At 55.2% G+C, this 22,396-nt stretch overlaps 1 protein-coding gene across 1 annotated transcript; it reads right to left on the bottom strand.

Annotated features, from left to right (window-relative positions):
• Positions 1 to 679: 679 nt before the first annotated feature.
• TSKU (tsukushi, small leucine rich proteoglycan) lies at positions 680 to 14,115 on the bottom strand. Its single transcript, XM_032853007.1, has 2 exons — positions 14,070 to 14,115; positions 680 to 2,823 (listed from the first exon to the last, which is right to left on the bottom strand). The coding sequence occupies exon 2, from the start codon at positions 2,813 to 2,815 to the stop codon at positions 1,754 to 1,756; it is 1,062 nt and encodes a 353-aa protein (XP_032708898.1). The 5' UTR covers positions 2,816 to 2,823; positions 14,070 to 14,115; the 3' UTR covers positions 680 to 1,753.
• Positions 14,116 to 22,396: the final 8,281 nt, after the last annotated feature.

Below are 22,396 nucleotides of genomic sequence, written 5' to 3' on the forward strand. Positions count from 1 at the left end.
TAGAGTGGGAAGGAGTTGAGTGGCAGGGATGGCAGAAGGCCAAGGCCCCAGAGGAACAGCCTGAGCAAAGGCAAGAGGCTTGCCAGGGCCTGACACATCACGGAGCTGGGGCAGTGGGGAGAGGGGAGATGGCTAGACAGGGTAGCAGCTGCAGTGAAAGGAACAGCCCATTCCTGACTGGCTCCCTCGTGTTAGCTCGCTGTTCCAAATCCTGCGAGGCTCCTGGGCTTTTCTGGGAGAACAGGCTGCCCAAGATCTGGCCGTGGATGCGGGTCGAAGGATGGAAAGAGGGACACTTTATAGTGTTTATTCAATCAAGGACCAGTTAGGTGCAGGGTGGGGCTGGTGGGGGAGGACAGAGCTCTCATTGTTCTGTGGGCATCTCTGTGGGACCAGCCCCCCCCAGGCCCAATGGGCCACATACTCTTGGCTACCACCCAACACCTCCTCCCTCAAAGCATCCCCAGGACACAGTATTACAAAAGTGAACAAATGCAATGCTTTTCTTCTTTTTACAAATGACACGTTTCCATCCCCTGCCGGCAGGGGTGGGGAGGTTGGGGGTTGAAGTGACAGCCATTACAAAGACAACTTTTATAAAACAAAGACTAAGGACAGAGCCCAGGGCTGGGGAGCTCAGACGCCACCTGGAGTGGACGGCATGAACGGCATGAACTCTGATGGGGGTACCTGCTTCCTGATGGATGGGGGAGACAGGCTGCGGGGCTCAGGGCCAGTGGGGGCTGAATCCGGGAGGCTCCTGGGAGTTTCCGGGACCGCATGGACTCCTTGCTGAGTCCGTGAGAGGCGGTATGCGTCAGGGCTCAATGGATGAATTTCCAGTTGCTGCAGGACCCCATGCCAGAGTGGGACACTGGTAGGGTTGGGACTGGCATGCCTGAAGTTTCCAGAGGCTCCGTGGAGAGCTGACTTAACCTGTGCCACATGGCTGGTTACAAGGCCCAGAGGCCCACTTCCGAGACCCTTGCCTGTCCTGGGAATGACAGGGAAAGGGCACACATGGCTGGATGGGGGACCCCAGGAAGGGGACAGCGAGCATGATTTAGAGAAGACAGAAAAGTGCAAAGGGCCTTGCTGGGAGGCAGGGCCCTGGGGCCAGCCATGCCTCTGCTGTAGTACCTCTGATTAGCCATGTTCCTTCTCCAGACCTCAGTTGCCCCATCTGTCACCTGAGGAGGTGCACTTGATTTTTTCTCTAGTCCCTTCCATGACTAAGGTTCTACCCAGGGACCTAGAGGAAAAGAAAAGGATCAGGTGGGCCTCATGTGCCCAGAGCAAAGAGGGGGGCTATTTCATAAAAGGAACCCATGCCCCTGAGTGACTGAACCGGGGTCCCCAGGGGCTGCTCAGCCATGGGCCTGACCTCCACCCAGCAGAAGTAGCTCCCTTCCACCCTCCTCCTGTCATGGATCAGGTTGGCCCAGGCCTGAGGGAAGGCACTTTGGTGACAAGTGGGGAAGGACAGCAGGGGACTGCTGTCTGGTTTGGCATCGAAGACCTTCTAGCTATGGTTTGGAGGACAACACGGAAAGAGGGATAAGACTTTGCTTCTGGGTGCTGGGCCCAGCTCCAAAGCCTCTCCCTCGGCCCACAGCTCTCTTCTGATGCTGCTGTCCCAGAGTCTGGCAGGGTGCCCCCCTCCCTGGCATTGGCACACAAAAATATAAGTTACCCAAGACCCTAGGGAGCCCAGAGTGGCAGTCCGTTATGTGGCCCCAGGCAACGCCATTTGTCACAAAGCATCAGGGCCCTTAGCAGCCGGTTCCTGGGTGTCTACGCAGTGCAGGGCCACCTTGGGGCTGGAGCCCGGCTGCCGGGGATAGGCGCCCTCGCGCACCAGCCGCCGGCACCGTACGGCCTGGCCCACGCTGATGCTCTGCAGGGCGGGCAGGTAGAGTAGCAGCGGCTCCGGCAGAGGCACCAGGCCCGTGCCCGACAGGTCCAGCTCTTGCAGGGAGCCCAGGCCCGAGAAGACCTCAGCTCCCGCCCATGTGAGCTTCGGGTTGCCCGACAGGTCCAAGACTTGCAAACTCTGCAGCTCCTGGAAGCCATAGGGTGCCAGCTGCGGGAGACCCTGTAGGCTGCCCAGTGACAGGTGCGTCAAGCCTGCCAGCCCCCGGAAGGCGCCTGGGCCAACAGCGGCCAATGGGTTCCCATCCAGGCTCAGGTAGCGCAGGGGCAGGTCCCGGAGGTCTGGAACGGTGCGGAGCCGGTTCCAGGCCAGGTTCAGGCTCTGGATGGTGGGCGCGGGAGGGCCGGCCCCTGAAGAGTGGGGTGTCAGGTGGTGGAGGAGGTTGTGCGAGAGGTCCACGTGCAGCGCCCGGCCCTGGCTGTGGGTCGTGAAGGCGGACACCGAGACCTCCCGGAGCCGGTTGTGGCTGAGATTCACGTCGCTCAGGGGTGAGCTGGTGAAGCTGTCTGTCGGCAGGGCTGCCAAGCCGTTGTGGCTGATGTCAAGCGACTCCAGGTAGCGAAGGCGGGAGAAGGCAGTGGGCGAGATGCTGGTGAGCAGGTTGTGGCTGAGGTCCAGACCCGCCAGAGTGGTGTAGCCTGGCCCGGCCAGCACCGACTCATTCACAGTTTCCAGTCGGTTGGAGGACAGGTCCAAGTGGGCTGTGTCCAGGGGGATGGGCACGGGCATGATGTGGGGGCCCAGGCCACTGCAATCCACGCGGGTCAGGCTGAAGCTGTCGAAGAGGCCAAAGGTCTCCACGTCGCACTGGCATCCGGGGAAGCACGGCCGGGTTGTCTGGGCCCCGCTCACAGCTAGCAACAGCAGCAGGGGCCACGGCATGGTGGGGGCTGGAAAGAGAGCCACATGTGAGGGACGGCGGCAGGCTTCTCATACCAGACGGTTCTCGCCCAGCCTCGGAAGCCATAAACCAGTGTATCTAGGCATGGCTGACCACTGCCACCACCAGTTCTGTCCTCCCAGAATGCTTCCCCCGAACACTCCTCCTCATACAGTTCCTGGTCCCCACTCCTCTTTAGCCTTGGTCTCTCCATCTGTACAGAGAAGGGTTAGGCCAGATCGTTGGAGCAGTGGAACACTTTCTTTAAAAAAAGATTGGCAGGTAAAAGCAGCTAAGCTCTGGTTGACGTGAGGGTGGGGACTTGGAACCTTCCAGGGCTGCTTACCACCCTGCTGGAAACCTCCTGAACTGGATGGGTCTTTGGCTGGCCTCTCCAGCTCTGATGGGCTAGGGTGCTCCATCCACCTCTGCTGAGCCAGTGCTGGGGGCCGTGCTACCTGCTCCCCTGACACGGTCCCCCTTAACCCTCACAGTGACACCAACTAAGATGTAGAAGGTTTGGAAAGCCATGCTCGGCCACATGTACGGGGCGGGGGTGGGGGGTGATGAAGGACCTGGATGGAGTACAGAGGAAGCATGACTCACTGTTGTGGTTTGGCCATGTCTGAGCCATGTCTGAGACCCACACTCCATCCTCCGAGACTGAAGTCTTTCCCTGCAAGGGGACCTGCAATATCCATCCCCACACTACCCCTTTTGTGAGTACAATAGCCGAGTCCCTAGTCCTGAGTCCCCTCCTTGGCCTGTCTTTCAGAGGCAGAATCCTTATTCCCACTTGGGACCCTGTGTCTCAACTTCAGATGGGCTCTGGAAACACCTGTCCCAAGCCCCTTCCCCCTTGTCCTATCCCTGCCCACATCTAATACAGATTGTCCTTCCTTTAACCCAGGGCGGGCAGCTGGGCTGGTTCCTTCATTATACAGATGAAGAACTAGAGGCTCAGAGAGGACCCGGATTTTTTCCCAAACTAGTGAAAGCAGGGCAGGATTAGAACCCAGGCCTGCCCAGTTCTAGTTCCCTCTTTTCATCTGCTTCCCCCAGCAGGCTGGTGAGGTGGCCAGCAGAGACATGCCCAAGAGGGGCTTTTCCCCCTGACACATGCTATGCCTCAGTTTCCCGCCCTGTACAATCATAACAGTAGCTGTCAGCCATGCCAGGCACTCCACGTAAGCTGTCACACTCATTCCTCACACTCACACATACCTGTGTGACCCGAGTCTGAGTTCACACCTACTGCAGCTCTGCGGACAGAGGTGCTGAGGGAGGGGCTTGCAGGGGGCTGAGAGAGGGTTGAGTAAGGAAGGCCTCTCACTGCCCAGTCTAGTGTTACCCCCTCTTGCCACAATGCGGCCACTCTGCCTGGGGGGGGGGCAGAAGGCACCCAGGGTCACCCCAGCAGGTCTCTTCTCCTGGGGTGGCCCTGCCCTGCCCCACTGCCCAGTCTCCCCCACAAACCCTCCCACTGGCCCTCAAGGTGGGGTGGGTGGGGCGGAGCTGCTGGATAGCATTACCAGCCACACATGAAACTGAAGGGGGCAGTCATCTGATCCACACTCTGGCTCGGGCAGAGGCAGTGAGAAATGGGCCTCCCTTCTCCCCACCCCTTTCTTTTGTAGAGTCCAATTTGAGGATTAAACCCGGCCCAGGTGCATCCTGGGCTTGGTCCCAACTGAGGCGGGACAGAGTGTTTCAACGTCTGGGACCAAAAGGAAAATATTGAGTTGCTCTAGGCCCCCTTTGTTCTGCTGGGTTAGCTTCTCACCCCAGGGGTTCATTACCACTCAGAGCCCCACCTTCCCTGCCAAGCCGATCTGCCCATACGCACCCTTCCTGGGGTTTAAACAAGCCCCCTCGCCCCCCGCCACAGGCCCCCGCGGTTACACTCTGGTTCCCAAAGGTGATTATACAACGTGCCTATTAAATGCCAGATGGCCCCTCGTGAGCTCCTGCTTATGTAACTGGCGGCCTGAACACAGCCCAAACCCTCTCCCCAGAGCAGGGGCCTCTCACCGCACTCCCCAGGCCTCCGCCTCTCCTCCCCACCGCAAGGCAGTCATCCCTGCCCTGCCCTCTTCACACGAGGTGATTCAACTCCCACCGAAGTGCAATGCAAACTGGGAAGGGCTGGGCACAAACGCAAGGTGGTCATTACCAGCCGCTGGAGGCAGGACAGCTGACGTAAAGGGAGCACGAGCACAGACCGAGACCAACCTGTGTAACTGCACTTGTGGGTGCTCCCTCAGCACCCCAGACAAGGTCCTCCCCAGCCCTGCGCAGCGGCCGCCTCTGCTGGGGGCCCCGTTCTGTGCCAGGCCGGGACATTCCCAGTGACAAGTGCTGACGGGGGCAGTCTGAGCCTGTCCCCACGACGGGCCAGTGCTGGACTGGCATTTGCTCCCACATCTGCGGTCACAACAGAAGGTCAGCCGTCTTGGGTCCATTTTAGAGGATACGGAGGATGAGAACTGAACTCTGGCCTTGGTAATCTCCAAACTGGTTCGGTTTAAGTGGAACACGCACTTCTGTACTTTGCTGGGAAAGGAGGAGGGCAGCGGCCAGAGTGCTCAGGCCAGGCTCCACGGTCTTTAATACTCAGTGGCCCTGGGCTTTCATGAGCTCACAGCAGAGCCCAGAGGCCTCTCTAGGGTGTCCCAGGCAGTGGAGAGAAAGAAGCCCCCGAGATGCCTTAAGACTTTGGAGGTGTGGGCTGGTGTCTAAGAGTCCATGTCCCTGTCCTGCCCAGAGGAGATCCCCTCTGGGGTAACATAAGGAGGGGTGACTTAGCACACGAGTGTCTCAGAGATGCTAGGGCCTGGCACTGTGGCTCCAAGCCCTTAGCAAAAGCCTCAGGAGCCAAGGGGAAGGCAGAACTTTCTCAGAGGGGAGACTGAGGGAAAATAAGGTATATTCTGGCCAGGGGCGTGGGCTGTTTATAGTTTACAAAAGGCCTTTTTGCTTATTAGATGCTGCGAGGGCCACAGAATGAGGCGTGCCACCCTGCCCTGGAGTGATGAGGAGCCTGTGACCCATTGTGCAGTGACTTGTCCACAGCACCCCCGCGAGGTGATGGTGGCCCATGTTCAGCCTCTTATCTTCTGATTCCAAGCTAGGGCTTCCCAGCCCACTAAGGATGGCTGGTGAAGTCTCCTAGGGATCTTACAGAGGCCACAGAAATCATGCTCAAAAAAGTCTGTGGCTTCACAGAGGGGGCCGATGCCATAATGCTAGGTATCATAAGGATAGACTGCATGTCTAGGAAAATCTTAACTATGCACTAAAAACAAAAACAAAAACAAAAACAAACACAACCAACCCAAATCCTAATTTTGGAAGTCCAGAAGAGAATATATCCATGCCACAGTAGTTTTTCGTTAGATGGTAGAACTTTGAGTGATTTCAACATGTCTTAGTCTCCTTTTCTCCCCCTATTTCCTCTCTTACAGGAGAAATATACATGAAACACATTGATAAACACACTAATAGAGCCTCCTAAAAGACCATGGCCACTTCTGCATTCTCTGATCTTGGCTAGCCACAATCTGAGCCTCACAATCTCACAATCTCTGAGCCTCACTCTCCCCATCTGTAAAATGGACATGTGAATAGCCAGCTCACAGGACTATGGAGGACATGAACTAGAATGGTGGCAGTGAGGCCCCTGGCAGGCTTCCTAGCACACAGGAAGACTGTAGTGTGGGTACCTGTCTTCCCCCCACAAGATAGGGAGCTGGTGGGTGGGGGTCAGCAGGTGGGCCTGACCCATCTCTCTTCCTCCTTCCTTCAGCACACATGCATGAAACATGTCCAAGCTCTTATCAGCACCCCCTGGGAGAGCAGTTCTTTTCTGGGAGGCATGCTGTTTCTCCACAGGGCTGCTGGATGGGAGAAGGGATGAGTAATGTTGAGTTCCTTGAGTTTTCTTGACAGAAACCACCAGCCTCCACTCCGTGGAGAGGAAAGGCCTTCACAGAGAGCCAGAAACCTTGGACACTGACTTGCAGTGTGAACCGGGCGAGTCACTTTACCTCTTCAGACTGGTTCCTTAGACTATGAATCTGGGATGGTAATGATGGTCCCATGAGCCTCAGAGGGGACGGGAGTGAAGATGAGACTGGAAAGCAGAATATTCCCATAGAGAAATGAGACCCCAGGGGGTGGAGGCCACGTGATGGGAAGATGGCACCTTTCGAGCCGACCTACAGCCATATCCACTATGGAGGTCACCGCTCAATCCCAGCACTGCAGCCTGGGGGAACCCAGGCTGACATGGTGCTCTGGGAGGCCTCTATCTACTGATGAGCATTGGCCCTCCAGATGAGAACTGTCATTCTGGGATCCATTCCTGGCTCTGAAGGAGCTACAAGCCTGGGAGCTGGTGACGTGCCAACCTGGGCGACCTGCGGAAGTGACTTCCACTCTCAGCCCATCTTCTCACCTAAAATGGAGACAACCACCTCTCCCTCAGGGGGTCACTGTGATGACCAGAGACCACAGTGCCAGGATGTGACCGATGGGTGGATGATGAGTGCTTGTGCCTCCTCCCTCCGAGGGCCCTCCCCCATCCCCTTCACCTCTCTCTGGGGGCTGAAGGGGAGGCAACAGGATGACTGTGCGTGGTGACAGTACAGACCCTGGAGGACAGCCGGGAGCCCCGGCCTGGTCTGCTCACTCTTGTGGAGGAGTCCCCTCTCCTCCCTGAGCCTCAGCTCCTGTGGCTTCGCAGTGAGAGGTATAGCCCAGCAGCCTCAGCGTCTCGGGAGGTCATCATGTACCAGAGGCATTTACTAAATCTCTACTAAGTGCAGGACACTGAGCAAGCCATGAGAGGTGCATGCTGGGTAGAAGTGGGGGGGGACCAGGTCCCTGTCCTCACGAGGCTTATAGACCAGCAGCGGGGACAGGAGAGCAAGTCGGAACAAGATCGCTAACATCTGTCCTACACCCAGGAACACAGGATTCTCGTGCCCAGTGTGCCGCTAGCTGTGTGACCTTCATGGTTTTTTCTTTCTTTGAGCCTCGGTTTTCCCATCTGTGTAAAACAGTACAGACTCTGCCTCCCTCTGGGACCTGTGACCGACCCTAGGCAGAAAGGGAAAGGCAGACAGGTGGCCCCCATTGAAAGCAAGGGAGGGAAAGGATCTTTGGCCCGAGATGCATCACTTCTTTTCCAAACCCTGACCTGCAGATAAAAGACACTGGTCAGCCAGCCTACAGAACACAAGGGCTTAGAAACTACCCACCTTGGGCTGGGGGGACATAGCATAATGTCCTTTGGGCAAGGCCACTGTGACTCTAAGGAAAGTTGGCCCATGGCCCTGTGAGGTCAGATGACAAAGCCGCATGACTATTTACTAACAGACTCCAGGCAGCTCTCCCTGCCGTCACAGCGAGGGCTGCTCAGACAGCCCCCAGGACAGGTATGGCCACATCACTCCCCTTCCCCAAACCCTCCCAACCTCTCCTTTTACCTACAGACATCAAGTTCACCCTGGCACGGAGGCACGCTGTCCCCACAGTCTCCCTCCCCCAGGTGAGTCCCCATCTTGATCTGAACCTATAGTGAGGAGCTCTGAACCACTCTTGGCCCTTGCACGCACTTCCTCAAACTTGGATACTTCAGGGTGGGGAACTGGAAGGTCCCCCAGAGATCCTGGGGAACTGGTAGTGACGACAAGGAAATGGCAAAGCAGGGCCCAGGACCTGGTGCCTGACTGTGGCCAAGAGCCCCCGCATCCACCTGGCCTGCTGTGGCCCTGCCTGCGGAACAAAGCCTGTTCTGTCCACTCGGGCCCTAGAGCCGTGTCTCCCAGCCGGGGCCTCTCCCGCCATCCGTGTGCCTCCCTAGGGTGCACACTGACTACATTCTCTCCTGTGATTACCTGCCTGGCTTCTGACTTCAAGCATGGGCAGCTTGGGGCAGCAACTCTGCCTTCTTCACCTGTTCGTCCCTTCCCCCTCCTGGGGTCGGAGCCAGGCCTGGAGGCCACGGCAGACACTGGTGGGGGGAGGAACAGGCCAGCAATTCAGGCTCAATGGCTGGACTCAGACCCAGGTGTAAGGCCAGCCCGGCGCCTGTGTGCCTTGGGCAAGTATCAACCTTGTTGGGTCTCAGTGTCTTCAATAGGAATGAAGACACAGTTAGTCAAAGCGTTATGGGAGAGTGTGGGAAACACTCAATTCCACATCTGTCACATCCTAAGAGCTCCATGCATGGTAGTCGATGATGGCGATAATTTTTGAAGCTTCCAAAAGGCAATGACCATGTTATTCCATCCAAGGACCCAGCGCAGTGCCAGGCACCCGGCAGGTCTGTAACTGCTTTTACTAACATTCTCTGGACAGTGTGCTGGCCCCGGCTGGCCAGGCTCCAAACTCCTTCCTCCTTCTCTTAGACTGATCTAGAGCTTAGGGCTCCAGCTTAGGCCTTCCTGGCTCCAGGTGCCTGCCTCTGGTGCCGCACTGCAACATCTCTGGGCCAAAGATTTGCCAGCTCCTCACCACAACTCCAAGAGGGAGCCCCTGGCACAGGAATGGGGTGGGCGGAAGGCTGAGCCTTGGGCTGGACAAGGGTCCCAGCACCCACCTGAGACAGGCTGCTCTCTGCCAGGAGCTCACTTGAGCTAATGTCAGTGAAATCCCCAGGTGGAAATTCCATGAACATCCTGTCCCCAACCCCTACTTAGCTCTGGAAACACAAGGCAGAAAGAATTTCAGGTCCTTGAGGGCTGACTCTCCCAACAAAATCGCTAATGCCACAAATCTGTACAAACACATCAGTTTACCCTGCACCTTCTACGTCACTGTCTTGACCATGGACCAAGGACCACAGTCCTTGACCATGAAGGTCACTGTCCATATTTTGCAGATGAGGCTCTCATAATTCAGCTGTGTAGTAGAGGAACCAGATCTCACACACAGATGTCTGAGCTCGAAATCCCTCCTTATGCTGCTGAGACTCAACTTACAAAAGGGCCCGTGAAGGCAATGGCTAGAGCTGGTCATGCTGGACTGTAATTACATTTATCTGTCTGTCCTATAAGGAGCGATGGGGTCAGATTGATTTTTATGTCCTTGCAGAGCACTGGGGCTGACACAGAGCACTGGACACTGTACTAGGCATTCAGAATACTACCACTGCATGAGAGGACACCTCTTGACCTTTCCGATTTCTCAACTATGATCCGTTTGGTCACCTTGCAAGCTCAGCAGGTTAGATAGCACTGTGTCTCTCTTACAGCCACGTGAAGAGACCCAGAGAGGTTCAGTGATCTGTCCGGAGTCACACAGCCAGTGAGGATAGGGGCTGAACTCAGGATCCAAATACTCTGTGCCCAGGCTCCTCTATGACATTATCCCTGGTACAGCTGGGCCCAGCAACCTTGCCGGAGGAGGATATCTACAGGGGAATGGGCAAGGCTCCGAAGACTATTTTTTTCTGTCCAGCGTGTCTTCTTTCTGAAGCCTGCCAAGTCCCCTTTGGTGAGAGACAGCATGTGTAGACTCACAGGGAGGCAGTCTGGGGCAGAGGAATGGGTTTTCCAGCCTGGCAGACTGGGCTCCAACCCCACAGTGCCTCTCCTGCGAGGGGGCTCGCATATGCCCTCCGCATATGCCTTCACCCCTGAGTCGGAGGCTTCCTCAGTAACATGGTGAGAATTCTTGTATTGCTCCCAGCAGGTCACTGGGAGGATTAAACAAAGTAAAATGAAGAAGAGACAGTCCCAGGCCTGGCACGCATTGGTGCTCACAGTAGGTGGGTTCCTGCCCCCTAATGTTCCTCCTTTCAGGGGCCAGGAAAGAAAAAGGAGCTGCGACACCAGCAGATCTGAAGGTGAAGCAGGGGCAGAGTTTAAAGAATCCCATCCAGGGTCCAGCCTGGGCTACAAATGCTGACCAGACCTGTCAGGGACTTGGGAAGTGGGTTCGGAAAAGTTGCAGAAGCTGAAGCAGGCTGAAACAGGTGTGTCACCTGTGACAGAATGAGGACAGAACGAGAATTGGCGGCTATCCCTGGGTAGGTAGGTCCCCATCTTCCCCTCTCTCACCCCCAAGCCAGGCAGTAAGCTCGCCCTGCCCAGGTTCAGCTCAGGAGGCCTCTTGGCCTGGACTGCTACAACGGCCTTGTTCCTGGCCTCCTGCCTCCAATTATCAGCCTTACTGGGCACCGGAGTACAATCCCAACAGAAGACTAGGACCTCACCATTGCTCCCACTTAAAACCCAACCCACAAAGACGGCTTGCCAGACCAGAAGCCTATCTTGCCTCTAGGGCCCCACACCTTTGCACAGGTTGTTTCCTCTGATGAAGATGGCGAGATGACAGAGATACCCTTCTTTTCTTTGTCTACAATGCACTGTCCCCCTAGGCTCCTGTGGCCTCTGGGCTGCTTGCTTGTAGCAAAGTATGATACACTTTGTGGTCTTGACTGTCTTCGGATCTGTGTCCTGCCCATCTCCTATGTGGGGCCTGGCCACGTGAAAGGGGATAAACCAGATGAATGAAATGTCCTGGACAAAAAGCTTCCCCCTGCTGGTGAGGACAAATCTGGCCCAAGCTTGCAGGAGACTTCGGGCTTTGCCAGGTGGTGAAATCAGGTTTAGGACCACAGCTGAAGCTGTCTCTGCCTTCCATTGTCAGTGCAATGCCCCAGTGGAAGGCACACCACAAACCTCGTCTCATTTTGTTAGCACATGTCATTCCTCATCCTATCTGGCATTCACAACAGATCAGTTAGACAGGAATTACTACTGTTCACATCTTAAGGATGAGGAGACAGAATCAGAGGTAAAGTTACTTGCCCAAGGTCACAGAGCCAGGAAGAAACAAAGTGGGAGTAAAATCTAAGTTCTTGACTAACTCTGCCTGCAGACTGGCCTGCCAGTAGAGCCAGAGGAATTTTTCTTGGAATTACCAAGCCCATCCTATTATGCCTGCTTAAACCCTCCAGCAGCTCTCCACCACCTGCAGGTACAAATCCCAGCTCCTAGGCCCGGCATTCAAGGCCCTCATATTGGGTCCCTCCCTTCCCTCCAAGCAGAATTCTGGTCCCCACCCCACACCAACACACACCTCCAATCTGATAGTCTGCAATGCTGACCACCTCTCTGCTATTTTCAGAATACACAGCCACAAAGTGCTGTTCCCTCAGTGGAAGACACTTCCTGCCTGCCAGGCACAGTCCCCTGCCCGCCCCCCTCCCGCGCTGCTGCATCCCAGCCTTCCCTTTCCCAGGCTGCAGGGGCTCCAGGCCCACCTCACTTCAACCCTCCCTAACTTCAAAGCCACCTTCCCTCCCCCCATTCAATAGAGCAAATTACTGCCTGGAGACAGAATGGAGGTGTGCACCAAAAATCAAAGTCTTGGGGCACCTGGGTGGCTCAGTGGGTTAAGCCTCTGCCTTCAGCTCAGGTCATGATCTCAGGGTCCTGGGATCCAGCCCGACATCAGGCTCTCTGCTCAGCGGGGAGCCTGCTTCCCCTCTCTCTCTCTGCCTCTCTGCCTACTTGTGATCTGTCTGCCAAATAATTTTTTAAAAATCTTAAAAAAAAAAAAATCAAAGTGTTTCCAGTTTCTGGGGTCTCAACCAGTCAGCCACAACACAAAGGGAGGGGAGTTGTCAACACCTTCCTTTCCAGAAGGGAAACTGAGACACGGAAAGGGGGGAAAAAGGCGCCAGCGGTTGCCTCCTTCCTAGGTGAGTGGCTTGTGGCCCACCTTCACATCTGCAGCATCCCCAAAACTCCGGGTTAAAGACGGGGGTAGGGGATGAGAGGACGGGGAGAGATGGTGTTAGGGCTTTCTCTGCGACTCCACATCAAAGGCCCAGAAGGCTCCCACCGCTGAGGACTCCCTCTTGGTCAGACCTAGGCTCCACAAGTCTGGACTAATCTTAAGGGTAGAGCAGGCAGGGAGGAAGGATCGGAGAAGTTCCTGAGTCACCTCCTCCTCCCGGCCAAGTGTGGGCGGCACGGCTCCGGCCGAATTCCGCAGCGCGGGTAATCCCGACTGCACGGTCGGCGCCCAGAGGAGAGTTCTCTCGCTCCCATCGAGGGTAGAGTGACTGCGACTCCGAGAGGCTGAGCAACTCGCCCAGAGCCGTATTGTGGGCCAATAGCTGTCCCACTGGGAACCAGTAGGTGCCGTGATCCCAGAGGCCGTCGCCTCCTCACCTACCGGATCGGAGGGCTGGTCCCCCAACCCCGCGGGGGCGGGACGCCGACGGAGAGCGGATCTCAAAGCGGAGCCAGGGGCTGGGGCCGGCCTCTCGCCAAACAGACACGTCTCTCTCGGTCACATACACTCTCTCCGAGAAGAGCGGGGCTGGCAACACCGGCTGCCATCTCTTCCGTTTCCAGCACACACACACACACACACACACACACACACACACACCCCGCCGCCGCCGGCCGCCAGAGCCCAGGACTGACCGTTTACCTCTCTTCTCCCAGCTGGGTCGGCTGGGGTGTCCAGCGCGCTCCGCCCAGCCCCGGCCAGGGCGAGTCCCCTAGCGCGGCTGACCCCCCCCCCGCCCCATCTTATCCCACCCCCTCGCGGCTCTAAGGACCCCAGGAGGTGAAAGAGGGGGTGGCTGCAAGCGCCCCTGCCCCGGCTGCCGCGGGAGGAGGGCGGGGGCTGTTGCCGGAGGAACCAGTTGAAAAGTTTGAAGTCAAGTCGGGGGCCCGGCTGGACAGCAGGGGAGCAAGGAGTTGGGTGGTGTCTGGCTCTCGGCGCGCACACACTCTACAGACATCCAACCCAGACACGTCGACAGGCACAGACCACGTACGCGGACACACGACGATGAGCCCACCCACACCCACAACCAAACGCGGGCCCACAAAACGTGGACATAGGCACTAAACAGCCACACAAAGCCACGGACACACAAAGGCGCAGGCAGATGGCACATCCCCGGACCCAAATCTACAAAGACCCGCAAACGCGGGATGCACGTGTCCGCACAAAGACCCCAGAGGCGCCGGCCCCCGGCCCGCGCCCAGAGCCTTTGTCTCCTGGAAGCCCTCTCCCCTTGGTACGGGTTCCCTACCCCGGCCGAGCCCCGGGCGCCCCGCAGCCACTGCCGACGCCCTGGATCCAGGAAAAGTTGAGGGGCCCGGGGCCCGCCCCCAGAGTCCAGCGCCGCCTGCCCGCCCGATGGGGCGGCGAGGTTGGGGTCGGGGGTTCCGGACCTTCGTCCGCAGCGCGCACTCCCGCTCCGCCGGGACCCACACCCACCTGGAAGCCTACACCGCAACCACCTCGGCGCGCTCACCCGGGCGGCCCAGCCGCGGGCCCTCCGGCCGGCGCTTTTCTCAGCTCCGCGCGGCCCGCCCCCCCGCCCCCCCCCCCCCCATGGGGGCCCCCCCACCCGCCCAGCGCCCTGTGGCAGCTTGGGCCCGCCGCCCGACGACCTAGGGAGTGTCGCCAAAGTGCCGGCTTTCCCGGCGCGCGCCCGCCCCGCCCGCCCGCCCGCCCGCCGGCGGAGCCCTAGCCCAGCCCGGGTTCCACCCTAGGGAGCGTCTCAAAAGTGCGCATGCAGCTCCCGCCCACTCCAGTAGGCCTGGCTTCCAGTTCCTGCAAACGGGATCCCTGCCCCCTCCCCCGGAGCGCCTGAGCAACCTCAGCAGATGGCCGCACGGTCGGGAACATCTGGAGGTCGCAGGAGTGTGAGTGTGTGTGTGTGTGTGTGTGTGCACGCGCCCTCGCGCGCGAGTGAAAGAGAGAGGGTGGGAGGACCTTGGTAAGAAAGAGATTGGGTGGGTGAGGGTTCCCTCTTCTCCAGCTCATACCCTCGTTTTTTTTTTTTAAATGAGTGAAAGAGGTCCAGAGACATTAGTGAGAAGTAGACAAGGAATCTGAAACCGAGAAAGACTGGCTGAAAGACGAACCCGCAGAGGGGAGAGAGAGAGAGACAGGCTTAGGCAGAAAAACTAGCAGGAGAGGAGAGGGAAAGCAGCAGACTTATTTTCTCACCGTGGACTTGTGGTTGGATTTCTAAGAAGGGAAACTGCTTAGGGTGACTAGGCACCATTTATTCCTCGCTCTGCAGCTCATCCTTTCTTCACCTCTCTATGTTTATAAGGTTAGGAAGACAGCCAATAAATAAATAAATAAATAAAATCAAAACTTTTAAAAATGGGGATTGGGAGAGAAATTGCCTGGTGGATGCATTCCCAGTGTGGGGCTGGGGAGAGGGGTGAGTTTGAATTTTCCAGTCTACACACCTGGACAGGGGTTGAGCGGGGGAGAGTTGTCAGGCACCCAGAGGTATCTGGCCCAGGGGTGGAGGGAGGCTTTGGTCTTGAGCCCTGGACCTCCCAGGAACCCCCCTGCTGTGGAGAGGGCCCCTGGGGGCAGAGATTGGGCAGTGTTCCCCCTTCAGTGGCCCAGACTTGCACTCCCAGTCTTTTTGCTTCTTACTTTTGTTTTACTTTTCTTCTTTTTTAATGACAAAAGTTGCTTGGGCTTGTAGTGTATGTGTCTGCCGTCTGCCTGGGGAAGCAGGGAGGTAGTAGAGAGATGGGGAGAAGGAGTGGAGGCCACTACCCCCAGCCTCAGGGGAGTAAAATTGGATCTGCTACACGGAGCACAAGTGTTCTTGCAAATCCTCCCCTGGGCTCAGTGACTGCTTAGGTCCTGTGGATGGGGCTTACCTGGGCTGACACCCCCCAGACCCTGACCGTTAGGGAGGTGAGGGGAGAAGGCTGGGACCCTGGTCTTATCAGTGTGGGAACCGGAAGAGCTCTCCTCTCTCCTCTGCCTCTGCCCATTGTCCTCCCGCAATTAGAAACCCAGCTGCCAGAACTGGGAGGCCAGAGGGCCAAGCAGCCAGACTTCTCATCAGTCTTTGAAACAGTACCACAGACTTCTTGCATTCACTCACAGCCGAGTTCATAATAAATGGGCCGCTGAGTTTCAACTCTGCACCCCCTAAACATTCTCTGTGCAGCCTGGTGCCCTCAGGAGGAGGTCGGGCCCTTCCCAGGCCTTTCACCCTGCTTGGGGGAGGAGACCCCAAAAAAAGCATTTGGTGCGGGCCGTGAGCTTGGCCGGAGTTTGGGTTCCAGCCCTGCCACTTCCCAGCTTTGGGTAGTCTTGGGCAAGTCACCTATCCTCTCTGAGGTTCTGCCACCTCCAAAGAGACTGTTATGAGAAGTAAACACAGTAACTTAGTAAAGCGATAAAACTTCTCACAAGAAGCGCCACCCTGCAGTGTTCATTGCCATTATTATCCCTAGATCTCTCCCAGAAAGGGTGGTGTAGAGGCTGGAAAGCCCAGCAGGCTTGGGAGGGGAGGGGACAACGGGGAAGGGGAATGGCCATCTGACTCTCTGGCCCCCTTCCCAATGGGGGAGGGGGATTTCTTTCAGTGCAATCCCCCTGGGGCCTGGCCTGGAGACTTTCTTCCTCCCCTCCCTTGATGTGGGTGGAGTTCTGGAGTGAGGCTCCTGCTGGGCAGTGGAGAAATGAAGATAAATACTCAATCAACTCCCAGGGAACTCAGGGGGTTGGGGGGAAGGAGGGGTGCTAACTTCCACTGTCCTTTGTTATGGGGGGGTGTCTAGCCAGCTGGGCTGGAGGATCCAGGCTCCCCCAAAGGGCTTCTCAACTAACATAACACGTACATAACATAAACATGAGGACCAGCCCTTCACACCCTAGTTGGGGGCTGCACACAGTGTGCAGTTCCCGAGTCCTACTGCCTACATAATTTCTCTGATCTTCCCTAACTTGGGCTTTGGATAGCCCAGTGTCCGTCAGCCCTACTCACCTCCCTTGTCTGCTATCTACACTACAGCAAGAATAACCTTCCTAAACCGCAAATCTGCAAAACTGATCATAACACTTGTCTACTTAAAGCCTTTCAGAGGCAAAAGCCAAACTCCTTGGCTTGGCATTCAAGGCCCATGGATATGTACCCCCCGCCCCCTTACCTCTACCTCTTCAGCCTCATTTCTGGCCACCCCTTCTTTACACACTCAAAGCTCTAGTCCTGTAGTCACCTGGAACTGGGGAAGGGAGATGGGTGGGGAACATCTCTACATCCTTCAAGTCTCTGTCCAGATTCCCCTCTGGCAGGAAGCCATCCGCCTGTCGAAGTTGGTCCTTCATTCTATTACGTTGCCACTCCCTTTGTACATAGGCACTATGACTTTCCCATTTTCTTCACCCTCCTGTGGTCATCTTGACCATTATCACATGCCAGGGACTGTGCTGGATACTTCAAATGTCATTACATCACTGAATTCCTGATTGATAGTGGTGAGGCTCAGAGAAGGCAGGAGATCTGTCCAATGTCACACAACCTGTTTTCTGCAGAGCTAGAACAATAGTTAGGGCACCAGTGCTCCTTGTACAATCCATCCAAAAGCAAAATGTGGTATCATAAGAGAGACCTCGGGACCAAAGTGCTGCAGATGCAAACCATTGCTCTATCCTCATCTGCCGATGGACTTTGGGCTAGTCCCTTCCTTCCCCTGAGGCTCCGTTTCCTTACTTGTAAAATGGGAATAAATAAGAAGCTCTACCTCACAGAGATGTAGCAAGGATCAAATGAATTAACATAGATGCAAAAATGTTGTACCATACGCTGAAGGGTGTTGTGTGCTTTTTTTTTTTTTTTTTTAAGATTTGATTTCTTTATTTGAGAGAGAGACAGTGAAAGAGAGCATGAGAGGGGAGAAGGTCAGAAGGAGAAGCAGACTCCCCGTGGAGCTGGGAGCCTGATGCAGTACTCGATCCCAAGACTCCAGGATCATGATCCCAGCCGAAGGTCGTTGCTTAACTGCGGCACCCAGGCGACCTGGTGATTTCCTGGACCAGTCCTACGACAACTGAGTTCTTTTTTCTCAGGACTCTCCAGACTGGAAGTCACAGACTGGAGGTCAAAGTCACCAGTTGTCCCCTCGGTTGCCTTGCGCATTTCCTATGTTTTGAGAAAGCTAAAAGGTCTTTTTCTCTCCCTTATCACAGCTTTCAAGCCCTGACCAGAAAATCCACCAAATCCAGTGCATTTCCATGAACCTCCTGAATCTCTAACTATTTTTCTTGCTGCATTTTCTTCTTTCCAGCTGTCAGAAGCAGGTAGATCTAAAGTTAACGGAGCCTCGGGACCACGTGAGGCAATAATAGAAAAGAAGAGCTGGAAGGCAAAGACTGCCTGTCCAAGCCCCTTTCTGAGTCCGCAGGGCTGAGCTGGCTTGTGCTCTGCTGTGTTCTGTAAAAGCTCGTGTGGTGGTTCTGATGTCAGTACGGGGACTAGGGGACACGGCCGAACTCCTCAGGGCTTGCAAAGTCCTTCCACACGCGGTTTCTTTTTTGGTCCTCTGAGCACACTTCTTAGGTCATCTCTTATCTCCATTTTACAGATGGGTGAACTGAGCGTCAGAAGGGACCCATCCAGTGGCACACAGCTAGGACTTACAACCTTCTCTGACAGAGCTCCAGCCAGTCCTCGGTGGGGCAGAATTCTGTGCCCGGCCTTTGCTGGTGTCTCAGCAGTCTCTGTGGGATGAACACTCTTCTCCTGCCAAATCAAATGCTTCCCTAAATATTTCTCTCCCACTCTCCCACCTCCGCGCTTTTTCCCCTGCCTGGAATGACTTTCTCAGTTCAGTCTGCCAGCTGCAGTCCTTGTGGTCTTCCAAGACGAGCTGCCTCCTCCACAAAGACATTTTCATTTCCCCCAGTTTCTCTTCCTTTGAGCCTGGAAGCCCTTGGTCCAGGCTTCGGTGCTGCCCCCTCTCCAGCCCTGCCCCCTGCTGCCACCGGACGCCCCAGCATCCCCAGAGTCAGAGTTCCCGGCAAGTTCTGGCCATTCCTCACTGCCTCCCTGTCTTTGTTCCTGCTCTGCCCCCCTACAGAAGTGCCCCTTACTCCATCCCATCTCCCACAGATTCAGAATCCACCTGAGTCTCACCTTCTCCAGGAAGCCTCACCTGACTTTCCCAATCCTCGGCTTGACCCTTGGAGGAGGCCCTCCTCGGTGCGTCAGTAGGATAGTGAGGAGACCTCTGTCTTGAACAAGGTTGTTCACTCATTCATTCACTCATTATGGCAAGGTGGAAACTTTTGGGCCAAACTATGGAGGTACGAATCCCAGTTTCAGAGTAGGGAAGTCCTAAAACTTCTCTCTCTGCCTTACAGTTCTTTATTTTTTTCAAAGAAGATTTTATTTTTAGGTAATCTCTACACCCAATGTGAGGCTCCAATCTACAAGCCCGAGATGGAGAGTTGAAGGCTTCATCGACTGAGTCACCAGGGAGCCCCCGCCTTCCATTTCTTATCTGTAAAGTGAGAAAAATAGTCTCTCCCTCAAAGGTTATTGTAAGAATTAAATGAATTAATCCATGTAGACTGTGGAGAACAGTGTCTGGAATATAGCGAGCCCCTGATGAATGTTGGCGACTACTATTATGATTAATTCATTCATTCTATAGCAAACATTTGTAAAACTAGACAGGGAAACTGAAGCAGGAGCCTGATTGTATGGCCGGGGAGAACACAGTGTGGAGTGTAGGAAGTATGGCAGGCACAAAGATTTGTTTTCCTCCTGCAGAGAGAGAGAGAGAGAAAAAAAAAAGGAAGGTGGCTTTGGCCTTGGGAGTGAGGAATGGGCCCAGTGGAGAGGGAGGCTCCCTTCCTCCGGTGGGCCGTCTCAGCAGGAGACCCTGGTTTGCACAGCAGCCCAAGACTGTTCATCCAATCTGCCAGGGCCTCAGCCTCTAGGGTCCCAGTCTGCTGTCGGTGTTAGGGGTTCAGGAACAAATTGTCTCCTGAGCAGCTGTCAGAGCTGGTCTGCTGCCAGGAGGCCCAGCCCACATCTCAAGTGCTGCCTTTCCCTACCATGGCCTCCAGGCTTCCTGTGACCCTACCATGGCCTCCAGGCTTCCTGTGACCCTACCATGGCCTCCAGGCTTCCTGTGACCCTACCATGGCCTCCAGGCTTCCTGTGACCCCAGAACCTCTACTCCTGCCCCTGCTTGCAGGAACTAAGCTGACCTGTATGTTTGGGCAGAAAGTGATACACTTGTCACTACAGAGTCAGGATGGAAGCTGAAGGGCCCTTGGTGATCAGATATCACTCATTCTACCCTATTGGGGAGACTGAGGTCCAAGGAAGGGGGATGACTTGTCCAAGGTCACAGAGTGAATGAACAGGAAAGCTTCTAGACTCCCAGTCAGAATTCTTTTAATTTCTTTACATTGCCACTATAACTACGTAATTTTCCATTGCCCATGCCATCTATCCATTGCTTTATCCTACTGTCTTTACTCTCTGTCCACCTGTCCATCCACTGTCCATCTGTCCATCCATCCATCCATCCATCCATCCATTCAACAAATGTTTACCTATCGAACTGACACGTCAGGTCTGGTACTGGGCTCTGGGAATCCACAGCTGGGGTAGGCGACACTGACACAGACATAGACATATCGTGGGTCCCAAAGACTTTTGGATAGAAATCTGTGCAGAACATTTACAGCAGAGGGGGCCAGATTCTAGCCAGAGCTATGAGGAAAGGTGTCGTCAGGGAGGAGATTGTTGAGAGAGCCCTGCTGGGCAAAGAAAGGTTGGGAATATGGGGTAAGGGAGGATGTTAAGGGCATTCCAGAAGAGCATGGCCAGAGGGGAGAGTGTGAAGCAACAGTGCTTCAGTGTGGCTGGGAACCAGGCATGAGGGGGTCTGGTCCGAAGTCTGAGAAAAAGCGAGTGAGTCACAGGGCATGGGACCCTATGTGCCGACCCTGATGTCAGCCCTTGGTGCCGCATGCATGGGAACCTCAGATGCTCTACTCCTTTGTCAGGTGCTCACCTGAGAGAGACCGCATGAAGGGTACTCAGGGAGGAGGGAAGGCTCTGGGGACTTTGTCCCCTTCCCGTTAGCCTATCCATCTCCTCCCTGAGAACTGACAATTCTCTCTTGTCCTGCCCTGCCCCCCACACTCATTTCTGCCTCCTCTTCTACCCTCCTCTGTCCTTCTCTCTCTCCTTCTAGCTTATTAGTCCTTATCAGTGACCCGGACCCTCCACCCTTTCCTCTCTGTCTTCCTGACAAGAAACAAGAAACTTCCTACATCCCACCATCACACTGAGCAGGCAGAGGGCCCCTGCCTGGAGGTCAGGACATGGGATTCCAGCCCTGGTTTTGTCATCATCCATCCTTGGCTAGAGCAGCTTCTTAATAACAGCATATTTGCAGGGCCATTACCTGCTGACAGTCTGTCCCACCAGTGTTTCCTGGGCCCCTGGCTACAGCGCCCTCTATAGGGAAGATGTCTCATTTATACCATGGTGCCAAAGACTTCAGGACTGGGTCCTGTCCCTGAGGGCCAGTGAACTCTGGAGAACTTTGTTATCAGGCTTGGGTTACATGATTACATTATTGCATTATTGCGTGCAAAGGGTTGTGTGCACAGTTTATTACCTTCTGTCCCAGGACAAACAGAACTGCAGAATGCTACCCCCACAAGTTGACTCTCAGAGAACATCAGAATCTTTCCTATCCATAAGCAAACAAGTTCTCTGTCAAAGGGGTTTTTTGGACCTTTTTTTTTAAAATGACAGCCTATCATAAGAAATGCATAGTATCACACCAGCAGGGACACGGGTACGTATATGTATATGCAAAGCAGAAGCAAACGTTTGGCAGAACAATACTTACCCTTACCACATTTAATACACTCTGATATTTTCTTTTCTGTTTTGTTCTATTCCATTAGCTGTAACAATGGCGATCACAACCCTGTAAATTGATTTCACATCCCACTAACAAGTTAAAATAGGAAGTCTGAGAACCTCTGTTTTAGTATCTCTGGTGTTTAAGCCAAAGAAGCCAAGAGAACAAAAGAACATCTCCCCCAGCCTTGCTGCTCTGCACCCCTGCCCTCTCTTCCCGACTGATGCATTCACTTGGGAATATTTGCTGAGCATTTACTGATGATCCTGCCTTGCATCTGTTAAATTTCTTGAATGATGGTCTTAGATTCATTGTTTCCACATTCTCGCTCCCATTCATCCCCTCTTGAAAACCATAACCCAGCCTTTGCCGCTGCTAAGCTGCCAACAGTGGTTCATCAACCCTCACCGAGTGACATCTGTCATAGTGGACTCTGTCTTTCTCTTTGGCTTTCCCCTCTATGTTGTCCCATACCATGGCCCCGGCCCCACCGTGGTCCCCAGCCCTGTAGTTCCCCAGGCTCTGTTCTGCATCTTCTCTGCCTCTCGCTCTGCAGGGTTCCTGGGGGTGGCTCACCCCTGCCCTGCCCCGTGCCTCCCATTGTTGCCGGATGGTGAAGAATGTGTTGTCTGGTGGCGTCACTCATGCCAGTCTCCCAGCCACCTGCTTGCTCGTCGTCTCCATGAGGGAGTCCTAAATGCTTTATACTGATTTCCTGGAGTCAAAGCTTTGGCTCCCACCCAAACCTGCCCCTCCCAAGTCCCCATCTTGGGGAAAGGTGTCACTACCCACCCAGATGTATAAACCCGGATCTTGGGACCCATCCCAGACTCTTCACTCTTCCTCATCCCCATGGTTGGTGCATCCCTGAGCTTCTCAAAT

This window comes from Lontra canadensis, unplaced genomic scaffold (assembly GCF_010015895.1).
Source record: "Lontra canadensis isolate GAN:19392208 unplaced genomic scaffold, GSC_riverotter_1.0 scaffold7, whole genome shotgun sequence".
Lineage (NCBI taxonomy): Eukaryota > Metazoa > Chordata > Mammalia > Carnivora > Mustelidae > Lontra > Lontra canadensis.